This window comes from Odocoileus virginianus, chromosome 11 (assembly GCF_023699985.2).
Source record: "Odocoileus virginianus isolate 20LAN1187 ecotype Illinois chromosome 11, Ovbor_1.2, whole genome shotgun sequence".
Classification (NCBI taxonomy): Eukaryota; Metazoa; Chordata; class Mammalia; order Artiodactyla; family Cervidae; genus Odocoileus; species Odocoileus virginianus.
In genome coordinates, this window is record NC_069684.1 from 49,179,039 (window position 1) to 49,201,438 (window position 22,400).

Genomic DNA, 22,400 nt, shown 5'->3' on the forward strand with positions numbered 1-22,400 from the left:
TTTGGAAAGTGCTTATTTCCTCCACTGACAACATTCCTAGTTTTAAAAGTTTCTTTGCTTTCTAGAGTCTTTTTTTTTTTTTCCACGTAGCTATTTTTGACGAAAGTATAAATATCCACCAGGCTGACTGGAGAGACAGCTGCCGGCTCCAGCTCTTAGCACAGCCCCCACCCCCATTACCCTCCACAGAGCCAGCCAGAACCCATCAGGGGGCCTGGACTCAGACTTGTGGCTGGAGGCAGCACTAGCCAAGGGCCCATTCAGGTTTCCAGGCTTTCCACAAGGACCTCAGAGCCACAAGGCCACAGGAGCGGCTGCACCGCTGTGCCCTGGAGGAACCAGGAAGTGGGTGGACACCAGAAGTGCCCGGGGTGTCCTGAGCCCAGGACAAGGGGCTACCCTGAAAGAGTACCCCACTCACAGGGCCAGACATCGCTCTGTCTCCTTTCTTGGAGGGAAGTTCCCGCTTCTCCTCCTCCTACCAGCCAAGTGACCATTTCAGTAATGCCCAATTTATGTCGCTGTGTGAGAAGGTCTCAGTGACCCAGCTGGCAGCCATCCTCCAGCACCTCAGGCCACTGGCCAGCTGGTGGTGACTGAGAGGAGCTGTGCATTTAGGACACATCTTCCTACTCAAGGAGCTGCCCAGGCCTGCTGCTTTCCACCCTCCCTCCCTCCCCCCACTCTCCTTTCCCATAAACTGATTTAAGTGGAGTCCCTCTTACCGGTAATAACAAATCTTAGCCAAGTCCTTGTTCCCAGGACACCCTGCCCTAGGTTTCTGCTCCCTTCTGGCTCTGTAGGTCACGCATCTTCAGAATAGATCCGAAACCCAGTCTACAAACCCAGCCATGGCCCTCCCACCCCACCAGTCCCCAGCGCCTCTTCCCACATCCCCTGCTGGGACTGACCGCAGCAACCACAAACCTGTCTCAGAGCCTGCGGTCTGCGAGTGCGGAGATTTCTGGGGAGCGGTTGCCTTTGTGTTTGTCACAGCCCCTTTCCTCTGGGTCTGAGGAGGACTGTCTCTGTGGGAGATCCCTTTCCTCACCCTGCAGGAGAAGCGCTGGAGGCTTCGACCAGCTCACCCCTCCTGAACATGAACAGATGGGGGCTGGGAGGGGAGAGATCTCAGTGCCCCCTGAGGGTTCTTTCCTGTGATGATGCAGCAGGGCTGGAGGGTGCTGCTAGCTTCATCTCCACTGTTCCTTCCCGACAGCCCATCTGAAGCCGGAACCCTCTGCAGGAAGAAGTCTCTGGCCAAGAACATTCCTGGCATAAGCTGAGCGTAGTAATTACCGGAAGATGCACATGGTCAAGAAATGCTCCCTGGGCGGGATCTGGGTGACCATGATGTATCTTGGGTCATTATATTGCCTCAGGCTTTGCATCCTGGTTTTAGCAGTGAGTAAAGTCAACCCTTTTATTTCCCAGGTGGCTCAGTGGTAAAGAATCTGCCTGCCAATACAGAAGACATGGGTTCGATCCCTGGGTCAAGAAGATTCCCCTGGAGAAGGAAATAATAACCTGCTCCAATACTCTTGCCTGAAAAATCCCATGGACAGAGGAACTTGGTGGGCTACAGTCTAGGGGGTTGCAAAGACATGACTTAGTGACTAAACAGCAATAAACAAAAATAAAAAAAAATAAACAAAAATCAACCCTTAGACTCAGATGCCATTTCTGGGGCCTTGAAGGGTCCCTGAGGTTGAGCCTGCTGTCTCCTTGCAAAGTTGTATTTTGCAGCAGATTCACTCTTTGGGGCAACAGCAGCACCAAGGCCCTGAGATGGCAGTATCTCTCGGTGGACACACAAGAATAGCTGCAGCCAGTGGACCAGGACCAGACTGGCGACCCCTAGGGTCCTGGAGTGATGTGAGGAAAGAGTGAGAGGCAAGGCCTTGCCCTTGGGTGTGAGTACTGGGGTGACACCTGGAGACTCGCCTCCCATGGCCTCTGGGACTGAATGCAGCACTGCAGATGCAGGCTCTCTCTGGACCCCAGCCTGCTGCTCCTAAGGCATATGAAATCAGACCGTCTGTTCCATCATCCACACTCAGTGCTCCTGAATGTCACGCCACCTGTCGTATGCCTCCCTGAGCACCAGGGAGAGTCTGGAGCTTTCTTAATTCCAAGCACGACTTCTTCATTTAACATTATTAGATTTCATCTTGTTATATGGCCTCTGCCTGCCAAGAGCTTTTTGAATTCTGATTTGTCTAATAGATTTAGTTCCCTTCATCCATAAATTTGATAAGCTCTCCAGGTCTTCATCCAATTATTAAAGAGAACATAGGCAGGGCCACCGGCCATGCCCTTAAATTCCCTCCAAGGTAAGTAACATCAGTTCAACCAGTCCCTTGCTACAGCTCAACAGTGAGTTGTAAGTTCTCCTAACCACCCCTACTCTGCTTCTCATTTATATAGGAGACTTGGACGAATGAGTATGCCACACACACGTCCTTCATCAACCAGTCTCCAATCAAGGGAAGGAAATGAGTTTCATCTGTGCCCTTATTCTTGGTGAACCCGGTCTGGGTCCCAGGCTCAATTTAACTCACCAACTTGTGGTTGCAAAGCAATCAGATTACCAAACATGTGGGCCTTTGAGAACTAACTTGCCCAAGCCTCCCAGGAGAAGGGGTTGAGGAAGAAGTCTGAAGGAAGGCAAGACCCACCTTGGAGAAGGGCAACCTTCACAGCAGGAAGGACGCCAGCAGCAAACACTGCTGAGGGAATGGGAGGGAGGCACTCAAGGGCCAGAGATCTGTCCAGTTCTGAGCTCGAGAGGACACAGGCAGGTGAGAAGCCATCAAAGGTCACATGAATGTTTATTACATAGAAAAGAAGGAAAGGAAGAAAAGGCTTCCAAAGCCGTAACTCTGGGATTAAAAAAACACACACAAACTTGGAATGTCAAAGAGATGCCATGCTATCTGTATTTATAATAGGACTATATAAATATGTACATGGAGATATGTACACAAGTTTTTATTGTCATACATGGTATTTTTCAATACATGTACAGTAATGGAGCTTGAAGGACGCATTTGAAGCCGGGAGAAGGCTGAAGAAATTGGAACCCTCTTCAGTGAGTGCCTAGAGGGTGCTGGGGAGACTCAGCCAGGTCAGGCAGGCCCGCCAAGGTGGGCGTGGGGGAGGGAGGCAGGGTTGTGAGGATATGAGGGAGCTAAGCTGCAGGCAGGGCTGGGACCCAGGCTGCAAGGTTTGGGCCAAGGTAAGTCTGGAAACGTCCCTAGGTCTGTGACATTAAAGCTTTCTTCCTCTCTCAGAAGGGAGGAAGGCTGTGCAGTGGGCTGGAAAATATAGGAGCACTGGATCCCAGGGGAAGTCTGTGGTGGGGGGATGGGCTCCCAGTGGTCTGGGCAGAAGTGAGACAAGAAAGCCCTGGGAGATCAGAGAGTGGGTCTTGCTGGAGAACAATAGAAATGTACGGTGATTCATCTAACATAAAGAAGAGAGACCCAAACAAAGCCAATCTTGGTATCAGAAATTACAAATCAAATACAACACTTATTCAAATATGAATTCTGCCGAGACACACAGACCAGTCTTTTTTCTATGTATGTTGCTTTTTTTTAAAGATGGTATCATGTACAGCGGTATGGAGCCTAGCCTGTAGGGGGGCAGTCATATGCTCCCACAGGGTGTCCAGGCCACTTACAACCACAAACACTCTCTCCCCGCTTGGAACAGGGGTCAAGTGCTAACCCAGAAAGTGGGGGCAGATGTGACCTCTGTCCCCCTTCTCTTCTTACTGGTTCCTGTACCCGGGCTGCTGGCGGGGGGTCGGTGGGAACAGAAAAAGACCTTAGAAGAGAGGGTTGTATGCAGCCCTACAAGAGCCGGGAAAGAGACCATTGTCTCCTCCTCTCTGAGCAGATTCCCCTTCCTGCAGGAGGCCAAACTGAGTGAGGGCATGGGCAGGGCCGGGTTTGGTAAGGTGGGGATGCCGAGCCCGCGGGCCCTGGGAGGAAAAGATCCAAGACCAGGGGTCCTGCAGAGAGAAGAAATAGCGTAGGTATCTGGGCATGGGATGGGGGTGATGAGGACAAATGTGCCATCCACCAGAGCCCACGCTGGAGGGAGATGGCCCCCGGATGGGGCACCGGGCTCCTCTGGAGACATTAATTCCCAACCCTGAGTCTCCAGACAGACCCTGGCCTGCCTCCTCCCAGCCTGAAGGGAGCTGTGTGTGCACATGTGTGCTGTGTGTGGGTGTGAGTGTGTGCACAGGCGGGGGTGTGCTTGTGTGGGTGCGTCTGCTCGCTCCAGGGTGAAAGTGCAGGTGCGGAGGCAGATCGTGGAGTCTGGACCAGCCTGGGTGACTGGCATTTCAACAAATCCAGGAAAGGAGGAAGAGGGGTGGGGAATGGAGATTTCACAGCTAGATCCAAGGCGAGAGACAACTAGTACCAGAAATCAGGATGCACGAGTGGGACCCTGTAGTCAACCTCCCCCCTCCCTGCCCTGGACAGGATCAGGAAGGGAGAGTGGAATTGGAGGGGGGGCAGTATTTTGGTTTTACTAGGAAGAGTCCATGGGGCCTGCTGCTCCCTCTCCCTGTCCCTCACCTGGCAAGGCTCATCCTCCAAGCCCTTTGCTCTGAAAGAAACGGGAAGAACGACAGCTGCCCAGCCCCTCCTTGTACCCAAGCTACAGATGGTTAAACCGAGGCACAAGACAGTAGGAGAGACAGAGTGCTGAGGGTGGAACTCACCCTCTCCAGGCTTGCGGGGCATTTGGGGTCACCTTGGTTTGGGGTTTTCCCCACCCATCACCAGAGGGGCTCATCCTCTCTCCACATGGGATTTGGGGTGGATCCATGAAAATCTGAGCATAATCCTTCACACTCTGTGAGTTCAAGAACTTTCTGACGCTCTAAGAATCTGAAGGGAACAAAAGTGATGAAAAATACAGGCCCCCAAGCATCACCACCTACTCAGGCTGACCTCAGCCTCCCTTCTGCTGACAGCCTGGTTTCCTATCTCCTCTAGCACACGCCAAACTCTCTCGGGGCTCAGCCCTAGGCCTTGGCGAGCATCTCCCCTCTCTGACCTCCACTCACCTTGCCATCCCACCTGGGATGCTGCTCACCAGGAAGACAGCACCTTTGATCAGCTTCTCTAAAGCCACGCTCAGGACCTACTTGGTCCATTTGGTGCCTACTGAGGGCTTGCTGATGCACAAAAGCAAAACAGGGAGCCCCCACACATAGGACTGCAGGAAGCTGGCACAGGGAGCCTGTGGAGACAAAGGCTGGGTTCCATGGAGGAGCGTGTGTCAGCAAATGGTCAGCAACTGCTTCAAATTGCTCATCCCAGAGACGAGGACATGGTCTGTGGGGAGCGGGGACTGGTCCTTTAAAAGTGCTCTGCCACCTTGGGATGGGGAGGGCGGTGGGAGAAGGTTCAAGAGGGAGGGGACATAGGTATACCTGTGGCTGATTCATGTTGATGTTTGGCAGAAACCAACACAATATTGTAAAGCAATTATCCTCCAATTAAAAATAAATAAATTTTAAAAAACATAGCAAAAAAGGGCTCAGCCACCTCCAGCCTGCCTGTTGAAAATCCTCTAAACCAACCAGCAACAGGGAGGAATAACAACAGTGAACAGCTCCTGCAGACACCAACTGGAGAATTTACATCTAAATTCTATATCCCCAAGCGGTTCACACAGTGCAAGAGGCTTTCTTTGCCAATATCACTAACACGATAAAAACAGCTGGTGTCATTAAATCCCGAGGTGGGCCTGCTCTCCCCCAGGAGGGGATCCGCCCCAGCTCAGGCCCAGGGACTCAGACAAGCTGAATAGCGACAAAACTGAAGTGGTCCTGCATGTTAGGACCAGGCAGCCCCTCATATCAGGTCCGCCGTTCTCTTACACTGCCATTTGGGGCGCCCTTCGGGTCTGCCTTCAACGAGGAGCGTGGGTCTGAGGGCCAGCTGAGATGCTGACGGCAGGCTGGCGCCCTGTTACTGCTGAGTGGGCCAGGCACCACCCACCCCCTGCCGAGGACTCCCTCTTAGCCACTGAAGTCAGCTCCGTGCCATGAGCGTGTGATGGGGGACCCATGGCCTCCTCTCTTGGTGCCTCAGTTCTGACATTTGAAAACCCAGCACACAGTGCCTGGCAAGGGCCCAGTGTCTGGAGGCTGTCCTTGCCAAGGGGACAGACATGTGGGTCCAGGGCAGCAGGGGAGGGCCCTGTGTCCCCTCCTCCCGTCCCCTCACATGCAGCCAAGAGGCTGGCTTCGAGGCCACAGTGGGGTAGCTCCTGCCTGTTACCCCAGCACCACAGAAGGCAGGAGGGGTGCTGGACCAGAGCCAGGAGCCATCTGTCCCTGCAGCTCCCACAGGAACCCCGCCCTTCCCGAAGTCTTGTCTGGGACTCAGATCTTAAGATCCAGGTGGACTGTCTCCGCTGTCCACAAGACACTCCCAGGCTGCCAGATGGCTCATGCTGGCTGTAGGATCCTGCTCTGGCCCGAGGGAATTGCCGCTGTGATCCAAGTTTCTCATTCACTTTGAGGTTCTCTGTGTGCCTGTGATCCCTGTCCCGAGCACCCATGGCCTAGGAATGTCCTACGGAATTCTGACAGATTGACGGCTGGACCTGAAATGCACCCTGGGGTTTTTGGACCATCATCCTTGAGACAAGACCCAACCAGAGTGTTGGGCGTCAACCAAGCACTGGCTCATACAAGGTTCCTGCGTTTCAGCTGGCAAGTGCTTCATAGATTAACTCCGGCCATCTAATCTAACAGCCAGTGGACATGACTTTGAGCAAACTCGGGGAGATGGTGAAGGACAGGGAAGCCTGGCGTGTTGCAGTCCACAAGGCTGCAAAGAGTCAGACACAACTTGGCGACTGGACAGGCTAACAACCTGAGCGGCCAGCTCAGCGGACTCGGAGTACACTGGCCACTGTCCTTATCTAACGACAACATGATGCTGAGACTGTGGTCTCACTTAGAAAGAAGCTATTTTGCACTGATCCGCCTGCCAGGCAGTCTTCACAGACTCATTGTTCAGAAGATGGGCGGGGATCTACCTGGAAAAGGCCTGCCTGCTGAGGTTGCCGTGTTCTCAAGTTGGGAGAAGCAGCCACAGGTGAGGGAAGGATCTGGGCAAGGGGGCATAGGACGGGAGATGTCCTTCCAGGCACACACACCCCTGCTTGAAGCCAGCCCACACTGGGACTCGTGGTGACACCTGTCACTCAAGAAAACGCACCCCCCCCACCGCCGTGTCTGAATTGTGTCACTAAACACGAGACATAAATTGCTAGCTCTTCTCTGCCCCCCTCAGCAGCCACCCCCAGCCATGCCAGGAAAATAAGACCCTCCTCTCCCTGTGGGTGCTGCCCCCACCTGACATCTGTCATTGCAAACTCAGGGGAGCTGTCTGGGGGTGACGGGCTGTGGGCTGGCCTCCCTTCACTCCACTGGAGCTGTTTTTATCTGACTTCAGGGGAGGCTCCACGCGCCGATGCCGCTTCCTCGAGAGCAACCAGCCACCAGCCTGCTCTCCTCTTGGCCCAGGGGATGCTGTCTTCTCACAGCGGAAGGTTCTGACTTTCTGGATAAAGCCAAATCCGAGCCCACGCCTTGACCACACAGACGCTTCCAAACGTGAAAGAAGCTGCAAAGGCTTGGGTTGGGGCCAGGAAGAAAGGAGGGGTAAGAGACAGACACTGCCAGGCGTCCAGGACATGTAACCTGGCCCCAGGCAGCTCACCGGAAGGAAGTAAGGGATGGATGGGGAGGTGGGAGGCGGGTAGGATCAGGCCCAGAAGCGGAGAGCCCACCTCTGAGTCGGGGCCCGGGATGGAGGTGGGGAGCAGCAAGTGGCTGAGGGAATTCCATTTCTTCAAGGATGCCAGTTTGCTGTCCAGGCCACAGGGAGCCCGAGACCCACCTCCCAGCAGGACTATAACTAGAAAGTTCAGTGGATGGGGTGGGTGGGCCACTGCCCCAGGTGGAGAGTTCAGGAACAGAGACTAGGCATGCAGTGGCCCCCAAAGGGGCTCATGGCGGAGCGAGGGGCCTGCCCAGCTGCCGGTTCCCCAAGCCTTCCCATCCATTAAGGGGAAAACGACCAGAAAAGGCCTCTCTTCTGTGCTGCTTTGCTTCAGTCATGTCCGAATCTCTGTGGCCCCTATGGACCACAGCCCCCAGGCTCCTCTGTCCATGGGATTCTCCAGGCAAGAATACTGGAGTAGGTGCTGTGTCCTCCTCCAGGGGATTCTCCCAGCTCAGGGATCGAAACTGCGTCTCTGTCTCCTGCATTGGCAAGTGGATTCTTTACCACTAGTGCCACAGGCCACTCTTCCATCCCTGGCCAAATTCTGACTGAGTCCCTGATAGATAGGAAAAGCCCCTTGCAGAGAAACACACCCAATGGCACAAAGTCCAGTGAGGCCAGAAACTTGGCTTTGGGCCAGTCCCACATTTTAACAACCCCTACGTTAGAATAAAAATGACAAGAAAGCAGGCATGTGAATGTCTACCTTGTCACTGTCATTTAGATCTCCTTTCTCTTAACTGCTGATTGATCTTGAGTCAGACATCTTCTGGTGGTTGTGGCTCTGTAACAATCACTTAGGTGTCACAAAGGGCCCGATCATCCCTTTGCGACAGGAGGAATCCCCGTGTAACACCAGCGAGGTCGCCTGAATGCCTCTGTTTGCAGGATTTTTGCAGAAGAAGGCTTTTCAGAGAGGGATCCACCACCCCCTGCAATTATTATTATTTTTTTTGCAATTCTAAAACCCCTAAAACTCTCAAATGGTGAGTTTTCTCCCCTTACGTATTTAGTGGCAAAATCTGACCTGTACTGAGGCGAAGCTATTTACAGTTTTATTGATCCTAATAAGTCTGATTATTCACATGCTCCTCTGCAGAAATGGTCCCGTGTTTCATGGTGTGAGCAGGTCTATACTCCGCTGGGCTGTCACGAAATAGATGGCAAACATTTCTTCCTCTCTTCCTCAGATCTAAAACGTGTGAAGTCAGAGACCTGTCAGCCCTAAGGATTTCAGAGAAAGGACTGCGGGCCCCAGACAGTGTTGAGTATAACGGGGAAGGCTGCCCACGCGGACCTGGGTTGGTGAACGTGTACATGAACATCTGGCAATTCCAGCAGTTTTGTCCCAGGAATGGAGCCACTGCCTTCCTTCCCAGGGAAACAAAGGTCAGATCCGCCCAGACCTGGAGACTTCAGTGGTGAGGAGATGGAGCGGCCATGGGGCCAGCAGACACCTGTAGGGACCCGTCCCTGCGTACAGCTGAGGGCACAGCAGGCTTTTCCACACCGGGCAGGAATCTGTCTATCCTTACTCACACCCCGGTGTTGCCCCCAGGAGACCACTCCCACAGGGGCCCGGAGGAGGTGTCCCCTGCAGTCCTGCCCCTTGACGAGCCCTGCTCGCCTGGACGGGGTCACTGCTGCCTGGCCTGGCCACCCCGCACGCCCGCACGGTGGGCAGCAGACGAGGCGAGGTGGCCTGAGCCTGGGGTGCTCCAGCTTCTTGCATCAGCATTCCCACCTCCACCCGACTCCCCACCCAGCCCAGATGCCCTCTGGGCGTCTGCGCTACAAGACTCTCTGGAGCAGCAGGAGGAGCTGGCAGCTCTCAGAGCCTGCTGAGAAAAGCAGGTGCGTTTTCAAAATAAATAGTATTCTCAAATCCCCTTCTTTCCACTCCAAACCCAGGAAGCGGCAGAAGAGAACACGTGAAGACCCCGGGCCGGCCGCTGCCTGACGTGGCCCTCCTGGGCACCGGGCTTCTCAGCGGCTCGCCCGGGCTCACAGCTGCTGTGGGATGCCCTGCTCCTTGTAGCCTGTGAGGGAGAAGCAGAGGAGAGATGGTCAGACACCCACTTCCCCCACCATTTCTCCAGGCGGTGCCCCCGGACTCGAATATGCTAGAACTTATTCACACAGACGCGTGAATGACTGCTACAGCCAAGGTCCAGCTTTTCCCAAGGGTGTTGGCTTCTTAATGGGGAACAAGGGGATGAGTGGAGAGAGTGGATTTTGGGGTTTAGTGGGGGAGACATGAGAGAAGGGTTTCTGTTACAGACCTGCTGGGGGTTGAAAGGTTATCAATGTGCTCCTGAATCCACACCCCTGAAGCCACTGCTCAAACGTGGCCCCGGCCAACTGGCCTGCTGCCATTTCCTAACGCGGTGCCTTGGGAGAAGGTGCCAGGAAGACTTCCCCAAGTGATGGGCATCTGGTACGTGTGGACGGAAAAGAGGAAGGAAGAGAAAAGGAAGACAGCATAGAGAAGGGAGGAGCCAAGCCGGCGTGCTCCATCAGCTGGACATCGGTGACACAGGCCAAGGTGACTGCTGGCTTCGAGCCTTTTAAAGCCTCGGTGGTGACTATGAGGACATGAGAAAAACTTGATCACTGTTGATATTAAGGAACTGATGCTAGTTTATTTGAGCATGAAAAGGTACTGTGGTTCCTTTTTTTTTTTTAAAGACATCTACTGGGATATTTAAGGGTGAAATTTTCATCTGGGTTTGCTGAGTAACTATTAGCTGGTAACTCAGCCCACAGAGGAGCATCAGAGGACTTGTTTTTTTTTCCCTCTCTCTTTATTTACCAGGTTACTGGTTAAGTTAAGGTGTTGGGGTGGAGACAGACACAGGCAGTAATAGATGAAAACAGAGTGGCCATGAGTGGATGATGGTCGAAGCTGGTATAGGCATTTAGAGATTCACTATACTAGGCCTTCTATTTGTGTCTATGATTAAATATTTTCCAAAATAAAAAACTAAAAATGGAAGCTTGTTGACCAACTGGGAGAGGGGGTGTTTGTGTGCGGGGAGTGGGGGGTAGGCAGGGGACTAGGAGGGTAGCAGTGTGAGGTGAGGGAAGGGCAGTGAAGGGGAGGGTCCAGGCAGCCCAGGCATGAGACCTGTGCATACCCCAATAGACTCACCTTGGGAAACTTCAGAGAAACACAGGAATATGAGGCAGCATGAGGAAGAGGAGAAAAAGAGAAAGAGAAAACAGTCTAAAAAAAGAGGCCAGACATGAGACAAGCTGGGACCTGGCACCTGGGACCTTTACTGCAGTGCTGGCACCTGGACAAACTCTCTTTGAGCAACAAAATGCAAAGACACTATGAGGGATCAAAAATAACTGCGCGCATGTGCGTGAGCAGTAGGGGCAAATTATGGACAAGAAGATACAAAAAGACCAAAAGAACCAACTGTCTCTTCTGAAGAGCATGGAGCAAAAGCAGGGTATCATGCATGTCCTCTGCACACACCACCACCTAAGCCACCCCTCCAGCCAGACCCCTGGACCTGCCCCTACCTTCATCCCGCGTAAGGAATCAGTTCACCTTTCTGCTCAGGAAGCGACCAAAGGAACCTATTATTTGTTCTCACTCTCCTCTACTGCAACAGGGGCCCCCAGTAAAACCTTGCCTGATTTCTCATCTGGCTTCTTACCAGTTTCTACTGATTAAGGAGGCCAAGAACCCTGGTCGGTAACAGAGGGACGGCCTGAAATTTTTAAAGGGAGAGGCTGCATGGTGGGGACTGGGAGATGGAAGAGGGCTGCAGTCTGCATCCACAGTGACCAGCCACTGCGGCCAGTGGGCAGCCCCAGAGGGTGTGTGGGCAGGAGTCAGAGTGAGCATTCTCCCCTCCCTGGGAGTCACACTCCATGAGACACCACCAAGGAGCTCTCTCCTCTTCCCTCCGAATCTCAGCCAAGGTCACTCTTCTGCTCACCTCCTACCCCTTACTCTTCTTCTGCCCCCAACCCATGTTTGCCGCGAGACGAATTCTGGATGGTTCCAAGGAGGGACAGCTCCAGGACAGGTTTGACTGTGACAGCCTGCTGTTGAAGTGACCCATCCTGGCCCCTGTCTAAGCCATGGGGTTCACCTTTTATGTGGACAGGAGTCACATGTATAAAACCTAATGCTTTGGGAAAGACTCAGGCAGGGAATGACAGACAGACTTTTATCTTGTAGACATCTTGGATCCATTAGTAGTGACTGCCTGAAGCCCTGTGTTGAAAATGGGTAAGACTATTCAGCAGAAAGTGTCAGGATAGATTACCAATGTCTGCCATGGGTATTGGAGAAGGCAATGGCATCCCACTCCAGTACTCTTGCCTGGAAAATCCCATGGATGGAGGAGCCTGGTAGACTGCGGTCCATGGGGTCGCTAAGAGTCGGACACGACTGAGCGACTTCACTTTCACTTCTCACTTTCACACATTGGAGAAGGAAATGGCAACCCTCCCCAGTGTTCTCGCCTGGAGAATCCCAGGGACGGGGGAGCCTGGTGGGTTGCTGTCTATGGGATCACAGAGTTGGACACGACTGAAGTGACTTAGCAGCAGCAGCAGCCATGGGTATGGCAGCTGAAAAAGGCTCCTGTACAATTATCAAGTATTTATTGACCCACAACCAATACAGGCTACTGTTAACTGTTATTGATTATTTTTATTAATATAAACAGAGCAATAGCCTCGCAAGTTCCTAATTTTAACTGCTACTTTGATTTAGAGTTCTCTGATTTCCAGTAGGAGGTTTTTCTTGATGGTGTGTTTCTTTTGTTGTTATTGTTTTAATTAATTAATAAATTCTTTATAGTAGGTCCTTGTTGGTAATCTATTTTAAATTTAGTAGTATGTACATGTCAGTTCCAAACTCCCAATCTATCCTTTCCCATGGTACGTTTCTTGGGGACACTCACGAAATGCTAGGTAAAAAAATTACCCTGTGTTGTGACAATTGGAAAGTCTCCTTCATTTTTACAGGAAGAAGGTGGAGTGACATGAGAAATAACAGCCACTTATCCAACTATCTACTAGGGCAGACATTGTGCCAAGACAGTCCATTGTGACTATTCTTTTCAATGCAGTATTCCTGAGACGTGCACACTCCACTGTTGCTTGGGGTGATCTCAGCCCACAGCACCATCTCAACAGTGGCAATTACTGATCCTTTGCAGGTGGGTTAACTTTCTGGAAAAAGGGGCAGAGGCACCTGTTGCTGAGATGGGTGAGCGAGTCTGGTGCCTAAGTGGGATAAGTGGGTAGCAGTGAGGGGTGGTGGGTTTTCTGGTGCAGCCCTCAAGTCCATCCCCCAGTGTTCTAAAAAGTCTGACACAAAGACAGCATTCCTGGAACCAAGGAGGTGACCCACCGTGAAGGTGTGGGCTGGGAGGAAGAGGGCAGGAAGGGAGCGGTGGTGGGTTCCAGCACTTGAGTAGCCTGCAGCCCAGCTATGGCCCCCACACCAGCCATGAGAGAGGGGGTGATGCTGAGTCAACAGCTAGAGTGGTAGAAGGTGAGGAAGCGATAGGTTCCCATCTGCCCTTCTCGGGTCTCTGCTTCCTCCTCTAGGAGGTGATAAAGGGGAGTTCTTGAAGCTATCTCTAAGACCCAGACCCTGTGGGGTCTAGTATCAAGCGTGACCCAAAAAGAGAATGCCAGAAAGCTCTAGGCACCAGGTTAGGCATCAATACAATTATTGTGACATAGCTTTGTGCCACTGTAACAGAAAGTCTCCTCACTAACATGCCCGGGTGCCTGGCCCAACAGCTGAGTGATGAGATGACTGACTCAGTAAGAGGGGTCCGGGGCTCATACTGGGCGGAGACGGGGCAGCCTTCCCAGGCTTTCCATCAGCCACTGAGGAAGCCTCTGAGAGCAGAGGGCCCCTTCCAGGTTACAGATGGGAACAGGCCTCTCAGGGAAGCACCAAACACCCTCTGGGAAATGGTCAGACTTGGCTTCTCCAGACTCACAGGATGATTGGCGGCATGCCTGTCTTATCAGCAATGCTCCGCCCCAACCCCAACAAATGGAAGTGGTCCGTGGACCTGCCCCCAGGGCGGGGCTCCCCTGAGGGAGCTGGACGCGCCTGCCTCTCTGTAGGCTCACCGACCCCCTTGCTGATGGGCAGCCCCTGCCCTGGGAGCAGCTCTCCCCAGGAGGGATTGGACATCTTCCAACTGTTCCTCAGCTTCCCCGGGTGTCCCCACTGCCCAGTGTTCATCTCCCTGTTCTCTGGCTGCCCCTGTCTCCCAGCTCTACTTCTGAGATGCCCTGGCAGTCCAGCACCCCAAGGGGGAAAGGAGATGCTTCCACCAGCCAGTCTAACCAGTCCACCAGCTCTGCTGGGCTTGCTCAGGCTCAGGGACCTGCCTTTTCTCCGGCCTGGTGGTTTGCCCCCGCTGTTCTTCCCCGACACAGCTCACCTCTGGCACAGGCACTCCACCTGCAAATGCTCTTGTCAGGTGTGGGGCACAGGAGGAGCATGGGCTGTGGGAAGAAGGGCCAAGGGCCTGCAAGGACGTGCTCCATATGAGTGAGGAGCTTCGGCCTAATGAGGTAGACAGAACATGTGAAAACACAGGGACCCGCACGGGGGCACGGGGTGAGGAGAGCGGCTGCTTAAAATAGGTGTGTCTGTCTTAAGATCTCGCTGGGTTATTTTTAAAATGTTAATCAAGACTTCTTTGGCAGTTTTGTGTCGGGATCAAGTTTGTGTTAAGTGACTGGTGAAGGTCCACTGAATACAAATCAGGAAGAGGAAGGCTTTGGCATCAAGGAACAAAGAGCTTACTTTAAAAGAAGTTGAAATTATGCTGTTCTGGCTGCTAAGTAAAAAGCAGTTACAGGGTTTCCTGAGCACAAGTAGGCCCGGTGGCCTGTTCCTTCTTTCTGGAAATGGCATGATGGAGGCACAAGGGACGGAGCTCACATGGGCCACACCCTTGCTACCCCAGTGTTGTCAAGCGGGCTGTTTCCTTGACAAACGTGATGCCTGGTGTGTCTGAGCTGAACAGGCACTCTCTCCCTCCCTTATTCATGCCCTCTGGCTCAGGTCTCTGCCTGGTGCTCTCATGATACCCTGCAGGCCCCAGGGCTGGGAATGCGGGGAGAGTCCCCTAGGCCAGGCGGCCACGGACACCAGTGAGCCCTTGGGGGAGGAGCAGGCCCAGCCATGCAGATCTCCCTGCGAAGCCCCCACCTGCCCCCCAACAGGATCACAAACAAACAACCAGCCCCCGCCCCTCCTCCAGCCCTGCTCCCCGCATCCCGGCCCAGCCCCAGCCCCACAGGGAGGTGGGGCACCAACAGCTACTCACTGGCGAGGATGACCATGTCCATGCCCCAGAAGATGCTCATGATCCAGCCCACCATGACGATGGCCGTGAGGATCTGGATGAGGGCCGCAGCGATGTTCAGCCAGAAGACACAGCACACGTGCCTGTCCGGGAGGTCCGTGCGGGCGCCACACAGCACGGTGAAGGCCGAGACGAACGTCCCTGTGAGAGGCCAGAGGGGACAGCCTTTGGAGGGCGCTGGGAGACACAGCGGCACATGTGCCCGTCATGAGCTGGGGCCCCAGCGGCTCGCCCTCTGGGAGCTCCGAGAGGAACAGCTCACGTCCAGCACTTTGCTGCTCAGACCACTGGTGCCCATGCTAGAGATGCCAATGTACCAAACTGGAGGAGGCATGACCTTGGCTGGCCAAGGACCCAGCATAGTCCTGAGGCCTCAGGGGAACACAGATGTCACCTAACAATCCATCCCTGCCTTTAAGGAGCCACAGTGCAGCCCCTTGAAAGGACAACAGGCAACAGGTGGAAGGGACACCAACCTCGTGTGGCAAAGATGCTTAGGGCCTAAGAGTTCAGAGGTAGGAGCTGGAGTCATTGGGGGGACAGGGAAGCCACCCAGAGGGTAAATTCAGGAAACGACCCCCAGCACACACACTGACCACGGTGCTTGCAGAGGGGAGTAAGCTCAGGCCAAGGTGCATCTCCCAGAACCCTTCCTGTTGAGCCTCTTTTTTGGGGGGCTGGGGCCGGTGGTGGTCAGAGGGCGGGGGAGAACCCTTCCTTCAAGGGGCTCTCCCAGACACCCCAGACCTGTAAGAGGAGGGACAGAGAGCCCGAGATTTTCTGAGCAGCCACAAGGCACAAAGCAACGTGGTGGGTGTGTCCATGGTCCTTACCTCATCCCACATTTCACAGAGCCCTGCAGGTATTAATAATATCGCTACATTTTTACTGACACTTCTCTCAAGCCAGGCTCTTTTCTACAAGGGCTCTGAGCCTTGTAATAACCCTGCAAGTTAGTTGGCCTTCCTCCTATCTATGTGAGTTCCCTATGGCTGCCGTAACAAGTTACTGCAAACTTAGTGGCTTAAAGCAACACAATGCTGGAGATCAGAAGTCTGAAATGGGTCCTCAGGGCTGGGTCCTTTCTGGAGGCTCTGGGGGACAATGGTTTCCTTGCCTTTTCCATTTTCTCAAGGTTGCCCACATTCCTTGGCTCATGGCCCCTTCCTTCGTCATCAAAGCCAGGAGCTGTACATCTCTCCTCTCAGACCTCAGCTTCCATCCTTACATCTTCTCTCTCTGACTATGATCCTCCTGTCTCCCTCTTATAGGGACCCTTCTGATTATCCTGGGCCCACTGGATAATCCAGGGTAAGCCCCATATTTTTAAGATCCTCAAATTAGTCACATCTGAAAAGTCCTTCCTTTTTATGTAAGGTAGCATCTTTGCAGGTTCTGGGATCAGGATATGGATATCTCTGGGGGTGGGCATCATTCTGTCTATCACACTATCTTACATATTGCATTAACCTGGAGTTTCTGATGCTTTGGTATCTGGAGACTGGCTGACTCTGTAGAGATCCCCTCCCAGGGCTAGCCAATTACTAGCGATAGCAAATGACTTTCTTATGCAAGACGAACAATTGAGAATGCACACCCAGACTGCTCTTTTATAGACCCTCACCCTCGGGGTCACTCTTCTCTGTCCTAATCACTCAGAGCCAGGCACCAGACAGCTCAGGGTGTCCCTACACCCTGGTGAACACCAGCCCATCCTACGCCTGCTTGACCTGTCTTGACATTCCTTCCCATGGAAATCACAGCAAAATTTCCTGCCCAAGTCTCCCCCTAACTTCCTCTGCCTCCTAATGGTCTCTGGTCCTTCCACATGTGTACCTCCAAAGTGTGGTACGCCCTCTCCTCTTAGGAACTGTGAGTAACAAACTATCTTTCCAATGACTGTCATTTCCTGATCTGTTGGCCTCACCATACCTCACTATTAATAGTAACAAAACCTACATTTTAAAGTGCGCACACACACTCAGAGTCAAGAATTAAGCATCTCAGACTTCCCTGGTGGTCCAGTGGTTAAGAATTCTCCAGCCAATGCAGAAGACACAGGTTTGCTTCCTGGTCTGGGAAGATCCCACATGCCTTGGAGCAACAAAGCCCGGGCCCCACAATTACTGAGCCTGAGTGCTCCAGAGCCGGAGTGCTCCACAACAAGAGAAGCCACCACAATGAGAAGCCTGTGCACCACAACCAAAGAGTAGCTCCCACTCGCCACAACTAGTGAAAGAGCCTGCACAACCAAAAATAAATAAATTAATTAATTTTAAAAAGAGGATTAAGTATCTTGTCCAAGGTCTCACACATGGGTAGGCATTGACCCCACCACTGTCTGATGAGAAAGACAAACTTGGAGAAAGGAGAACTGAAAAGTGATGGGGACATGAATGCAGGGCTTAGTAGTGGACATGGAAGGAAATAGGATGTAGGGACCATTAGAATGTATATGTCACCATCCATTGCCTCTGCTTATGTATCATGCTGTGAGACATGAGATAAACACTAGATGACACCATTAAAGAAACACAGCCAAAGTGGCAATATGGTAGAGGGTGAACAGGAGCATGTGGGGGAAATACTAAGTAAAATTAACACAGGTGTCATTTAATGCATCCCTATAGGGCATTACAACATGCTACCACCCTCTCCGACCCACACTACCTCTAAGTCTTATGACAGTTCCTGATGGTTATTATTATCCACACTTTCCAGATGGGGAAACCAAAGATCAAAGAGGCTAAATGACTTGTCCACAGAGTAGAACCCAGATTTAAACCCAGATTTGTCCACAGTGGAAGCCTGAGCTCTTTTCAGTCTAGGATGTTCCAGCCTTACATTAAAAATTAAGGAAAGTTATGGAAAACAGTATGGCCCTTCCTCAATAAAATTAAAAATAGAGTTGCCACATAACCAGGAATTCCACTTCCGGGTATATACCCAAAAGAATTGAAAGTAAGGTCTCAAAGAGATATTAGTATGCCTGTGTTCATTGCAGTATTATTCACAATAGCTGAAACATGGAGGCAACCCAAATGTCTATAGATGGATGAATGGACAAGCAGAACATGATCTATGCATATCATGGAATAGTATACATCCTTAAAAAGGGAGGAAATTCTGACACGTGCTACAACATAGATGAGCCCTGATGACATTATGCTAAAGTGAAATAAGCCAGTTACAAAAAGACAAATGTATTATTTCACTTATATGAGTTACCTAGAGTAGTCAGAATCATAGGAATAGGAAATAGGATGCTGGTTGCCAAGGTCTGGGGGAGGAGGTATGAGGAGCTATTGTTTAATGTGTACAGAGTCTCAGTATTGTAAGATAAAAGAGTTCTGGAGACAGATGGTGGTAATGGGTGCACAGCAATTTGAATGTGCCTAATGCCCCTGAATTGTGCACTTAAGAATGGATAAGATGGCAAATTTCACATTCTGTGTAGTTTACTACAATAAAAAGAATTGGAGGGGAAAAGGAAAGAAACTTTATCCTCAGTGATTTTCAAAATATTCTTGAACCTCTCCACATGCCCCGACCCCTGCCCCGGCCAATGTCCTTCATGGAAGCAGACGGTGCCCTGACTCTGGCCAACAGTGTCCTGACTCAGTGGGATCTGGCTGAGGTTCGGTGACCCCGTATCTTTATAGCTGTGGCCTCGCCATGGTCGTCCTGCCTAGGAAATGGGAACAAGTTTTTGCTAGACTGAACCATAAGAAATCACCATCTTTGTAGGTCAGAGTAGCTGAATAACAGAAATTTCATATGGCTCAGCCTAACATGTATCTGATATGAAAAATTTGAGCATAAGGAAACCCCTGAACTCAGAGATTCTTAGTTAAAAGGTCATCTAATCCATCCTCTGCCAAAAAATGGAATCTCACCAGAATTACCAAACGGATTAGAAGCCAGTGAGCCTCTTCATGCATCTAGTTGCTTGCCACGGAGGCAGGGAGGTCTAGCCAGCCTGCTGCTCTGGGGACAAGCAACATCAGCAAAAAGGAAGGCTTATCTGCTGGGGAAGCTGGGCTGACCCACATTTTATTTAAAAGACAACACAGGTGTGGTGTGGGAGGGACTTTCAGGCACTATTCTTTTACCCACATTGACAAACTAAGACATGTATAAAAATAAGAGCACATTATTCACATACCAACTTGTACAATATGTACATATATTACCTGCAGTTGCATCAATTTGGATAAATTATTAATTTGGATAAATAATTTCATTTACTAGGAAACAATGATGGTAGGTCCCTTTAGCCATTTGTTGTTTTTGTTCAGTCACTCAGTCATGTCCAACACTTTGTGACCCCCTGGACTGCCAGCACACCAGGCTGCCCTGTCCCTCACCATCTCATGGAGTTTGCTCAGACTCATGTCCATTGAGTTGGTGATGTCACCCCTTTTGCCATATAAGGTAACATATGCCACAGAAGGGCTTCTCAGGTGGCACTAGTGGTAAAGAATCCACCTGCCAATGTAGGAGACAAGAGATGTGGGTTGGATCCCTGGGTTGGGAAGATGCCCCAGAGGAGGGCATGACAACCCACTCCAGTATTCTTGCCTGGAGAATCCCATGGACAGAGGAGCCTGGTGGGCTACAGTCCATAGTGCTGCAGAGTTGGACACGACTGAAGCGACTTAGCACACACGCATGCACATGCCATAGAAGGTAAGCATTAAGCGAATGGATTTTCAACATACAAACATCATTTTAATCTACTCAACAGGAAATTAAAAGAATGAGTTTAGCACAACTGCATATGAAGAGGTATTATTTAAATGAGTCTTTTGCTAAAGAAAGAGCCCCCCACTCCCAACAGCAACCAGTTAGTTCTAGTTTATTCCATGAGCACCAACCCCGAGCCAGTGCCAGGCCCTGGAACAGAGAGTGCAGGCTGGTGCTGGAGGCTGCCTGGGTCCCTTGCAGGGAGCTCACGCTCTGGTGGGGACACTGGGTTCCAGAAAGAACAGTGACGAATCAAGTTTGGTTTATCAGGAAAGACGTCACAGAAGAAAACGTGATGAGGGGAAAGGTCTAGAAAGCCAACGGGAAAGAGTCAAGGGGAGGAGGGGAAGAATACCCCAGAGACAACCTAGCATGTCTGTCCAGAAGCCCAGAGGGTGGCAGGGGACTTTGAGGGTATAGGGCACTGAGCACAGGGTGCCGCGTGCCAGGCAGGGATGAAAAACGGGGCTGGAGGTGGGCAGCTGTCAGACTGGAGGGGGCCCTGAGGGCCTTGCTATGGGGCCTGGCTTCCTCTTCCAGGCAACCAGGCAGCCCCTGGGAAGGCTGGTTTCAGTGGGGAATCACAGGTCAGGGTTGAGACCCCCAAGGGGAGGACAGGGCAGAAGGGAAAAGGCAGAGTCTGGGAGGTGAGGTGAGATGAGGTGGGCAGGGAGGCACGGTAGTGGGTGCAGGCAAGAGAAGGACCCCCAGGAGGAGGAGGGGGTGTCCTGGGGATTGAGGGGCCTGTTCATTTCAGAGAAGGGAGAAGGGGGCACAGTCGGGTCTGGGGGTCTGGTCTCCCACACTATGTGGTGAGTGTGGAGCCATAAACCGGGGAGGGGGGGGAGCCCAGTGAGGGCGGTACCCATGGGCTGACCAGAGCCGAGCTGGAGACAGGCTCAGGAGGGTCGCCTGAGGGTAGCAGAAGTCATCAAAATGAATAGGGTCACCCAGGAGGGGGTGGAATTCAAGGAAAGACCCAGGGGACATCAAGACCACAAAGGGGACAGAGGGGGGCTGATCAGAGAGAGGTGAGAGTGTGTGTCCCAGACACAGAGGAGTCTCAAGGAAGAGGAGCTGGTGGACAGGGTCACCTGCTGCAGAGATGGAGTGGGGACAGGTGGGTCCCGAGTCGAATTAAGTCACCAGTGGCCTCAGGGAGAGTCTGAGAAGCTGAGGGGCTGAGAGCAGGGAGCAGGATATCAGAGTTTCAGGGAGAAAAAGAGGTGAGGATTCGAGAACATGGGAGAGGACCCCTCTCTCCAAAGTCCTTGGGATAAACTCAAGCTTGTATGGCTGCTGAGGAGAAGCTGGCGGGGAGGGAGAGGATGAGGATATAACCAGACCAGAGAAGCAGGTAGCAAGGTTTTTGACCAGGTGAAAAGGTGAGTTGGGGGGGGATCTACTGCAGATTTTCCAAACTGGTTCACACATTAGGATTCTCCAACTGAGGTTTATTTATTTCCAAATGGAAATTTATTTCCCAATTGGGAAAGGAGTATGTCAAGGCTGTATATTGTCACCCTGCTTATTTAACTTCTATGCAGAGTACAACATGTGAAATGCTGGGCTGGATGAAGCACAAGCTGGAATCAAGATTGCTGGGAGAAATATCAATAACCTCAGATATGCAGATGACACCACCCTTATGGCAGAAAGCAAAGAAGAACTAAAGAGCCTCTTAATGAAAGTGAAAGAGGAGAGTGGAAAAGTTGGCTTAAAACTCAACATTCAGAAAACTAAGATCATGGCATCCAGTCCCATCACCTCATGGAAAATAGATGGGGAAACAATGGAAACAGTGGGAGACTTTATTTTTTGGGGCTCCAAAACCACTGCAGATGGTGACTGCAGCCATGAAATTAAAAGATGCTTGCTCCTTGGAAGAAAAGCTATGATCAACCTAGACAGAATATTAAAAAGCAGAGACATTATTTTGCCGAAAAAGGCCCATCTAGTCAAAGCTATGGTTTTTCCAGTAGTCATGTGTGGATGTGAGAGTTGGACTATAAAGAAAGCTGAGCGCCAAAGAACTGTTGCTTTTGAACTGTGGGGTTGGAGAAGACTCTTGAGAGTCCCTTAGACTGCAAGGAGATCCAGCCAGTCCATCCTAAAGGAAATCAGTCCTGAATACTCACTGGAAGGACTGAGGCTGAAGCTGAAACTCCAATACTTTGGCCACATGATGTGAAGAACTGACTCATTGGAAAAGACCTTGATGCTGGGAAAGACTGAAGGCAGGAGGAGAAGGGGGTGACAGAGGATGAGATGGTTGGATGGCATCACCAACTCAATGGACATGAGTTTGAGCAAGCTCTGGGAGTTGGTGATGGACAGGGAAGCCGGGCATGCTGCAGTCCATGGGATCACAAAGATTCGGACACGACGGAGTGACTGAGCTGAACTGAACTGAGGTTTATACAAACGCAGGTTGCAGAGTGCCTGCAGGGTGCCT

General features: G+C 51.8%; 1 protein-coding gene across 1 annotated transcript in view; it reads right to left on the bottom strand.

Moving 5' to 3' along the window:
• Positions 1 to 2,814: 2,814 nt before the first annotated feature.
• STUM (stum, mechanosensory transduction mediator homolog) overlaps positions 2,815 to 22,400 on the bottom strand; it is a 63,278-nt gene continuing 43,692 nt past the window's right edge. Inside the window, exons 2-3 of the mRNA XM_070474432.1 lie at positions 15,161 to 15,340; positions 2,815 to 9,868 (exon numbers count right to left, since the gene is read on the bottom strand). Of these exons, the coding sequence (XP_070330533.1) occupies positions 9,834 to 9,868; positions 15,161 to 15,340 (215 nt within the window). The 3' untranslated portion in view covers positions 2,815 to 9,833. The remainder of the gene's footprint in view (positions 9,869 to 15,160; positions 15,341 to 22,400) is intronic.